The sequence below is a fragment of the Vigna angularis genome, chromosome 5 (genome assembly GCF_016808095.1).
Source record: "Vigna angularis cultivar LongXiaoDou No.4 chromosome 5, ASM1680809v1, whole genome shotgun sequence".
NCBI classification, from domain to species: domain Eukaryota; kingdom Viridiplantae; phylum Streptophyta; class Magnoliopsida; order Fabales; family Fabaceae; genus Vigna; species Vigna angularis.
In genome coordinates this window covers 20,830,644-20,840,847 of record NC_068974.1, presented here as the reverse complement: position 1 = coordinate 20,840,847, position 10,204 = coordinate 20,830,644, and the positions used below count along the sequence as shown (strand labels likewise).

At 33.4% G+C, this 10,204-nt stretch overlaps 1 protein-coding gene across 1 annotated transcript; it reads left to right on the top strand.

Moving 5' to 3' along the window:
* Positions 1 to 2,849: 2,849 nt before the first annotated feature.
* LOC108339264 (probable terpene synthase 2) lies at positions 2,850 to 7,369 on the top strand. The gene is made up of 7 exons (XM_017576404.1): positions 2,850 to 2,993; positions 3,250 to 3,532; positions 4,164 to 4,539; positions 4,647 to 4,868; positions 4,952 to 5,090; positions 6,255 to 6,500; positions 7,067 to 7,369. The coding sequence occupies exons 1-7, from the start codon at positions 2,850 to 2,852 to the stop codon at positions 7,367 to 7,369; spliced, it is 1,713 nt and encodes a 570-aa protein (XP_017431893.1).
* Positions 7,370 to 10,204: the final 2,835 nt, after the last annotated feature.

The following is a 10,204-nucleotide window of genomic DNA, read 5'->3' as shown; positions in this document are numbered from 1 at the left end:
ATCGGCGTCGTTTTGGACTTTGATGGTCGCCCGGTCATATAGTATTATGGACTCTGATGGCCATCTGATCATATGGTACAATTATCATATCTAAACTTTCCTAAAATAACCTCACGTCATTAATAAAAATCACATGTATATAAAGATGATTCACTTTCAATAAAAATCACATGTATATAAAGATGGTTATTCTCCATTAAAATGTATATTGAAAATTTATTCTTACTAAATTAGGTTATTAATATCACACCGATTGACTTGATCACCAAAGTGTTTACAAGTACCCAACATATTCAATCATTGCAAGAGCTACATAATGGAACTTTCAACAGTAGAGTGAAGGTATACTAAATTTTACAAGATAGTTCGGTTTCATACAAGAAAATTTGACGTCTATTGTGAGGACAAGCTGTGCCTTGAAGAGATGGTACCTACTTAGAATATGGCAGATCAAAATGCGGAATTGATACGTGATATGCAAAGATAACTTGCCGAGAAGAGAAGAAAAAATGAAGAAGAGAAATAAGAGAAGAGAACTAGAGGATGGGAAGGTAGTTGAAGAAGACATCTTGAATTATCGAGACATCACACTAGCAGAAAACGGTAGAGGAGGAAGACACCATGTTGAGGAAGGGATCACGAGCGAATATTGTCACCAATCAAACCTCTATAGGCATGGGAACCTCATGGTGTCTAATAACATTGTTGTTGACGCCACCGAATTAATACTACTAAACTATAACAACTTTAGTATTGCTAAAATAATAACCAACAAAATAGAAAGAGTAAATTGAACCCTAAGTGGTCTCCCAATAAATATAGAATTGATTATTAAAAAATTACTTCTTATAAAAATTATACAAAGGGGTTAGTAAAATAATAAAAAAGATTAAGATAAAGAAAAGATTAAAGAACAAAAAGTAACAAACGATAGAAACAAAAAAATTTATAAAGAGATTTATAAAGATAAAAATAATGATAAAGAAAATAAGTTGATTTCACTGTTTTTTAAAAATAGGACATCATTAGTTATTTAAAAATTATTGTTCAAATAATTATTCTTTTAGATTTTCAAATTAATCAACGTAAATTCTCAATTAGTTTGTTGGCGTTCTCACTGTTAACCACTAGTTTGGCAGCCCAAAAACACATAGCTCATGCACTAAACATAAATTAATAATAAGCAATGGTGACCTTAACAATCAACATTATTATCCACGATAATTTTAACACAATCCTCGCATGCACCTCCACAAAAAAAAAAACATAACAATACCGAAAGCCCAAAAAACACACATAACAGCCTAACATCCCTTTACCTTGGTTTATAGTAGTTCTTCTTCCTTTCACGACTATAATGCTATGCACCAAACGCTCACGCATAATCCCTTTTCTCTAGCCCCAAATATTTTGTCACGCCATTCACTGAAAAAATAACCTTATCTATGTCAATATCGAAAGGGAGGCAGTCTCTACGAACCACACTTCACCACTACGAGTGTGCACGCTCTTTGGAACAATGTTGGAAGAGGATAACACGGACACGAATGACCTTGACAGAAGAGACGGAAGGTAACGACCAAGGACAATCGTTGAGAAGAAGGAATGAAAGGGAGGCAAGGGTTTGCTCACTGAAATTCGATTTGGGGAGGGAATACCTCAATTTTCATTCTTATTGCATTGAAGAGAGCTTGGTAGAAGAGAGGGAATGTTGCTGAGCAATAGGAATCGCTGAGAAGAAGGAATGGAGGGGAAACAAAGGTTTAGTCGCTGAAATTCGATTTGGAAAGGGAATTCCCCAATTTTCATTCTTATTTCATTGCGGACATTACCAACAGCTTAAGTCTGTCAGTATATCAAGTCATCGAACTATTACAGACAAATATACCTGTCGGTAAGAGAATCAATACAGTCCATCGACAATTTCATCAACAAATCATGTTTACTGACGAATCCAAGACTGTCAATAAATATCTGCCAATAATTTCAAATAATGGTTAGAGAGTCTTTTATGAATATTTTTCTTTATGACGAGGGGAACATGAGATTTGAAAAAAATAAATCTAATAATATAAAGAGATTGTGAAGAAAATACATTTTTAGTCGGTGTGTTCAATTCTATAAAAACACGTTCAAAATAGATTTGAAAATAACTTCCTCTTAAGGATTTACATCTAGATTTGAAACGTGTTGATGGTGAAGTGTCAGGTCACCCACTAATCAAGCACACACTGAAAGAGTGTTCTATAGCAAAACGGAAAGTGAGAAAAAATTGATTGATTAAATAATGGTTTAATAGACTTAAAAAGATTATTATTGAATGATATCAAAGAAATAAACAGTATCTTTTATTCTTTTATTGGTGGACACAATGTGAGATAAGTGACGTGTATTCATAAATGACATGCAAAATATCGTATGATTATAAAAGCTGAAATAATTGAGATTAAAGTAGTATCTTACAAATAAAAAGAGTTTTGATATAAAAGAATAATAATGAAAGTCATTTTAAAACAAATAAAAAATGTTTGATTATTTTTTGTTTTATGATTTATTTATTTTATTTCGTTTTATTCTTCTATTAATAAAATGTTCGAGTTTCTTAAATATAAAAGTATCAAATAAAGATTAATTAAAAAATAAATTGAAGAGATTTACGGTTCCGAAATTCAATAGTGTTTTATTCGACCTCAAGAATCTGTTCATATTATCTTGGGGCCTACATAATAGTGGTTAGTCACACTGATACCTCTCTTGTATTCCTATAAATTAATTGAGTTTGGGTTCTTGAGTGTTCAAAGCAAAAATCATCGTGTCCCTCTTCAATTTAATATACTAGAAAACCAAGCATGTCTATGGTATCATCATCATCATCATCACTTCCTGTTTTCCCCCACGATGCCAAACCCAACTCAAACTTCACTCGACAAATTGCAGCTTTTCATCCTTCCATTTGGGGGGATTATTTCCTTTCCTATGATTCTACTTTTCATGTAAGTGCACACAACCATTCATGTCTAATCTTACTTTTTAGATTTACTTTCATTTACTTATGTTTTGTTTTGGAATAATTTTGGTAGTCTATTACTAACTATATGAATTAAATACAGTATTTCGTGGTAACATATTCACGTCAAATTTCATAAAAGGAATATTATATTTATAACAACAGTTGTTTACTTTATGTATTTCACTTTTTCCAAAATCAACACAATTTTCTCACGCTGGAGTTTTCATAACCACATGCAGGAAGATGACAGCGACATCCAACAAGTTACAAAATTAAAAGAATATGTGAGGAAGATTATTGTCTCTCCTGTTTTTAAGGATATCCTCTTTAAATTAAACATCATCAACTCAGTCCAACGTTTGGGTGTTTCTTATCATTTTGAACATGAAATCGATGAGGCATTGCATCAAATTTATGAGATTTCAACAAAGGAGAACAATATAATAAGTTACAATGATGATCTTCATCATCTCGCTTTACTCTTCCGGTTGCTTAGACAGCAAGGATATCGTATTTCGTCGGGTATATGACTTTGCCACTATTACACCAAATTTATACTTTAACAATCTAATATTTGTCGTAACTCACCATGTTTATCTTCTATTCCTCGTTTGTGTTCACTCTTTTCATTACCTCACTGTCACCTCGTTTTGGTCTAGAGCTGTCATATAGCTAGTGAAGTTTAAGAAAAAATATGTCCTAACCATTTTGTAAGCTTTTATTGTTTTTATCAGAAAATTATATTATATTAATAGTAGGACATTGTAGCAGCCTTTTTAGAAAAACATATACAAAGTTTTTCCTTGGTTTAACGGACAGTTTTCCATAGATATATGTTTAGAAATTTATAGTGCAAAAATCTAACAAAAATCACTTCATCAAAATTAAGTTGATTTGGCACACATTTTTAAAATAGAAAACGGTATAAAAAAGGAAAATAAACATGTATTATAATTTGAAAAACTATAAAAAATGAAAAGAAATATGAAACATATTTACATTTTTTTTTTCTTTTTTATAAATTCATATAAAACATTTATTCAAAAAGACCCTAAACGGTTTCGGAATAGATTTTCCTGTTGTATAGCATCAAGAATATATTTAAATACACATATATCTTGAAATTTAACAAGTTGTTTACTTAAAAAAACAGATGTATTTTGCAAATTCAAGGACCAAGCAGGAAAGTTTAAGGAAAGCATTGTGAATGACGTAGAAGGAATGCTGAGTTTGTATGAAGCATCCCAATTAAGATTCCATGGAGAAGAGATACTGGAAGAGGCATATAGTTTCACTCTCATTGAGTTAACTAAGTCATTAACTACCAAATTAAGCCCCTTTCTTTCTGGGTTAGTGCACCATAGCATAGGACAAGCATTTCGCAAGGGAATGCCTAGGTTGGAGGCAAGATATTATATATCTTTCTACCAACAAGATCCTTCACATAATGAATGTTTATTAACCTTTGCAAAACTAGACTTTAATATGTTGCAGAAGCTCCATCAAAAAGAAGTCAGCAGCGTGACCAAGTAATATTTTCCTCCAAAAGTTACATTTTATTATTAAATGAAAAGTAAATAAATAAAGCCAAGTCTAAGACTTCTTTGAGAAATTAATTTGGGATTTTCTTGTTCAGGTGGTGGGTTAAGGATTTGAATGTCTCGACCAATTTTCCGTTTGTACGAGATAGGATTGTAGAAGGTTGCTTTTGGATTGTTGGAGTCTATTATGAGCCGCAGTATTGTCTTGCTAGAAGAATACTGAGAAAAGTAATAGCCATATCATCCATCATTGATGATGTGTATGATGCCTATGGAACCATTGATGAACTAGAGATATTTACCGATGCAATAGAAAGGTCTTTTTAATCTTATTCTTCAATTTAGCATCTTTTTTATCTTATTTAAATAAATATAAAGTAAACTTTCCAATGATTAGCAGGTGGGATATCTCCTCATTAGTTGATCTCCCAGAATATATGAGATTATGTTACAAGGAACTTTTGGATATTTTTGAAGAAACAGAGCAGCAGTTGAGAAAGCGGGGAAAAGAAAACTTCGTCAAGTATGCACAAAAAGAAGTACGATTAAGTTTTTATTTATTTATTTATTGTTTTACTTTTAGAAGTTTTTCTTTTAATTGGAAATATCAAATTAATTAAAATTGCATATTAGACACCTTATATATATATATATATATATATATATATCATAATATTCTAATTAGTAGATTTAAATGGTTAAGAGAATTAAAAATAAAAAAAATAGCCTTTCGTTATCTACAATCAGGTCCATATATAATAGTAAAATAAAATGTAGTTTGAAATTTCATATTAAGTAGAAAAGAATAAAAAATAATATATAAGACCCTTTACCAATTATTTTAAAGATTTTATTGTTAAATATGGTGTCATAATCTTTTATATAAATTTACTTACTTTTATTCATTTCTACTAAATTTTTATAGTATATTTCCTCCCAAAGATTCCAATTCTAATATCATGTTTTGAAAATTAGACAATGCACTTTTTTTGTTAATTTCAACAAATCCATTAATTTTTTTTCCATTAAAAATTGATATCACGTCTTATGATAAAGTCTTTAATGAAAATGTTAATTTTCGTATGTTCTTTAGACCAATAATTTAACAGTCAGTGACCTTTAAACTAAGTATGATTTAACATAAATTTTAAAGGTCATGATATGAATGTATTATACGACGTATGAACTTGTTTAAAAGTCTTTAAAAGGTTATTGGATTTTGGCCAAATAGGTCCATTGGTAATTACTTTTTTCTTTTATCATCGTATGTAAGATATACATTCCGTATAAATAAGCATATAATATAACATAATAAATTATTTATTTGAAATGAATGGGTTTTATGTTTCAATAATTCATTTTTTTTCCTGTAAGTCATCATGTTTAAGTCATAATACGATTTTTATGCATTATAACAATTTTAGTATATACTAGTATTTGTACTAAGAAAAAAAATATTTATATGTATTTGAGTAGGTGGATATGTTGAGTTTATAAGATTTTTTATAATGGTTTACGGACGAACTCGTTAACTAAATAAACTTGTATAAAACTTAAACCTTATCTTTTATCCATGTAGAGCACACAGATATCCTTATTGGGTAACCTAATACTATATGATACCCAATATAGCAAAAGAGATTCTTGTAACAAACAAAAAGAACCAAACAATGTGGTCATATATAATGTATTTTTAATTACAGATGAAAAGACTAGTCCAGGCATACCTTATTGAGGCAAGGTGGTTTAATTCCAACCACACACCAACTGTAGAGGAGTACATGGAGATTGCAACTATGTCATGTGGTTATGCTATGTTGACAACTGTATCTTTCTTGGGCATGGAAGACACGACAGAGGAGGTCCTCATATGGGCAACGAGCCACCCAAAAATAATTGAAGCTGCTTCAATTATTTGTAGGCTCATGGACGACATTGTTGGCAGTGAGGTATATCTTAGACTACCCTTATTCTTTTCAACACGTGCATTCACTAAAAAATGGAATAGAGAAAGTTAAACATTTTTATTGAAAACCACCCCTAATCATAACAAGTTTGTCTAAAGATGTAATAAGATTGTTCTCATTCTTATGCTCAATGCTGCTAACTTTATATATGGAACGCAAACACATTTCGTTTTTAAACACACAAAGATGGAAAACCTATAATTGTAGAAAGGTAGGAGAACAAGATTAAATAGTGTTTTTTATTAAATATGTATTGGACCCAGATTAGTTATCAGATTTTGTTTACATTCTTTGATTCTAATAATTTATTTTATTTCAATTTTGGTCTTTGAAAAAAGTTCATATAGCATTTTAAATAATGAAACAGAGTGGTTTAGATAAGAATATTAGGAGAAAAGCAATTATTAGGAACGGAAAAGTGAAGAAAAATTATTCGAGACTAAAAAATTTAGACAATTGTCAACAATAAAAATCATATTTTATGTCAAATTTCTTTTATATTTAGTTATTTGGATTAAGGTTAAATTTGTTATTTGATATGTATGTAGTTTGAGCATGAAAGAGGGCACGTTGTGTCAAGCGTAGATTGCTATATGAAGCAATATAATAGTTCAAGGCAAAATGCGATTAAAGAACTGTATAAGTTGGTGGAGAGTGGTTGGAAGGATATTAATGAGGAATGTCTTAATCCTACTCAAGTACCAATGAAGTTTCTCATGCGTGTTCTCAATCTTGCACGAATGATGGACGTCCTTTACAAAGAACAAGATAATTATACACATTCAGGAGGAATAATGAAAGATTATATCAAAGCTTTACTAGTTAATAAGGTGCCCTTGCAAATAAGCTAAAGGCTTATTTCTTTCATGTATTATTGATCTATTTCTTGAATTTCTATAATATTAAGTAATGATTTTATCTTTATCTTAATAATTATCACTAGTGGAAAAATGACATTTTATGACAGACCTATTATAACGGATAAAAATTATCCATCATAATAGGTTGATTGGTGGCAGAATGGTAATAAAAATAAGACATATTATAAGGTAGTTTTGTAAATCAGTTATAATATAAAACACGGTGACAAACTTGTAAATAATTTTAAGACATATTATAACGTAGTTTTGTATATCAGTTATCATATGAAATATGGTGACAAACTTATAAATAAGTTCAAAACCTATTATTACGTAGATATGGACACCCGTTGGAATTTTCTTGATCTATTATAACGGACTTTTAGAAATCAGTTATAATATCTCTTCATCTCTAATTTTCCATATTTCCCTATCGCTATCTCTAATTTCATTTCACGTTCGGCGTTTCACGTTCCTCTCTTCCACTCTTGGCATTTCACGTTCCAAGAACACTCCTCGGCGCCTGTGCTTTTCTCGGCTCCAAGAACACTCCTCCCTCCGTGGCGCGACTGTGGTTGTGGTTTAGGCTATAGAGAGAAGGAGAGCTAGGTTAGGGGAAGGTGAAAGCCAACAAACTGAAAGCATTGTTTCTACAGTTTGAATAAGTAGTTACAGAACCTTCGGAGACTGCTTCTGCCTCCGCTGCCTCTTCGTCGAAATCTATGAAGTCTGACCAAGTAGGTTTTATGATTCATGGTTCGAAATCTCCGAAATTTCTTCTACTATTTGTTTTTTCTTAATTTGTTATGTTTTTCTTCTATTAATTTCACTAATTTCTCCTAGATTGGTGGGGATTGTGTTTGGATTGGTGGGGAAATTAGCAGCGTTAGCACGAGAGAGGAGGAGGAGAGAGCCTTTAATGCCGAATCCATAGCGGTGATTGGAGAATTTTGAAGGTAGGCAAAGAAGTTGTTAGAATTATGAGATTTGATCATTTGCTTTCACTCCCTTGTTCTTGGATCTTTGTCTCGACGTGCTATCACAATCCTTCTCTGTAACACTTTTCCCCCTCTTTATCCTGTTAATTTAGTTTTTTTTTCTGATTTTTATAGATCTACTATGTATTTACACTTTACTTTCAAGACTAATATATACATGAAAACTTCCTTTTTCCTAACCTAGACCTGTATATAGTAGAAATTAAAGTTTAGCTAATGGGTGCGCATTGATCAAACCATGGACATAGACAAGTAATGTTTTGCTTCAAATGTTACAGGGAAATTAGAAGAAAGATAACATCTTCTTTTAAGCATGTAAGTTTCTTTGTTTGCTCTTGATGTTGAAAACATTGTTGCATCACCATCAACACTGTTCACAGGTTCGTCTTCTTTAGGAATGAGGTTGAAATATTGATAGAAAAAGTGGAGGAGAATGACAGGTTCTTCTTCTTTAGCAGAAGGACAGGAACATGTGTCTTTAGCAGTGGTAGTGGACGAGGTTGGTAAATCGCAAACTTAGCTCTCCACCAAGGAACGGATGAATAAATGAAGACTAGTTCGTTTAATTTAGAACCTGTTTTTCATGTTTACTGTTGATGAGTGCATATTTATGCCCACATTTATGCTTTTAAATTCAAATTTTTGATGACATAATTGTGTTTAAATGGTTGATTTTAAATGAATTTGTGATGATTGGAATTGTTGGGTTTGGGAATTAAAGAGACGTAAAAAGTGAGTTTTAGCGCATAAATTATTCTTGGATGTTCTAATGTTTATTTGTGCAGCTGAGAATATATGTTATATTGGTTCAAATGGCAATTCAAGGCCCAAAATCAGATTTTATTTGGAAAATAATGTACAGATGGGCCAAACAGGCAACTTTTACCCTTGCACCTCCCAATTTCCCTTCATACACCCCTCTTCTCTTAAACAGGCCCAATACTAAACCAAACAGTAACCCTATTCTAAATACACCTCCTAAATTTTCCTACCCATACCCCTCCTAAGCTAGACTCCACCAGATCATGCCACGTGTTCAAATCGTCGCCACACAGATCTAACCAACCATGTGCCGCCACCTCAGCCCTAACTCATGAGCATCATCTTCCACCTTCTCTACAGAAACCCTAGCCGTCGTTCCGCTTCCGCCGCTCCCGCCAATGCCGCAAGTCGCCGCCACGGCCAGAACATCATCTCCTTCCTTTCTCGCCGGCGCATCAACGGACCACCATGGTGCCTCAACCAAGGCGCCGCCACCATCGTCGGAGCACCGTTCGTCTCCTCCGAAGTTGCGATTTCTTCAACCTCTGCCGCGCCGCAACGTCGCGCACCACCATACTTTTGTCGCGCCATCTTCATCTTCCTTCGCGCAAGGGTTCGAAGCCACCACGTCCACCATCGCCGGAGTCCCAATTCGTCTCCTTCGAAATCGTCACGCACAGCAACCGCACCGCCACCAAACCTAGGCCGCTGTCAACCTTCAACGCACTCCACGCCAGCCGCCGCGGCAGCAAAGCTTCTCCTTTCTCGCCGGACAGCCACCACCATTCACGCTCATCACCATTAAGACCAGACGCGAGTTCTCCATGACCGCCGCGTCCCGCAAGCTTCTCGAAACCTAATCGCGCCTCTATCAACGCCAATCTCCATCCACCATTACCATAGCACCATGGAACCTGCATCAAAGCCAGACCTGCAAGAAAAGAAACCAAACAATCCAGCAGGCCGAAGCCTCCATCGTCTCGCACAGGGAAGAATGGGTTCTCTCTTTCGCGGCAGCGGCAAGCCCTTTCCCCCAATTTGCAAACCCTAATTTTGGGTGGGAAAG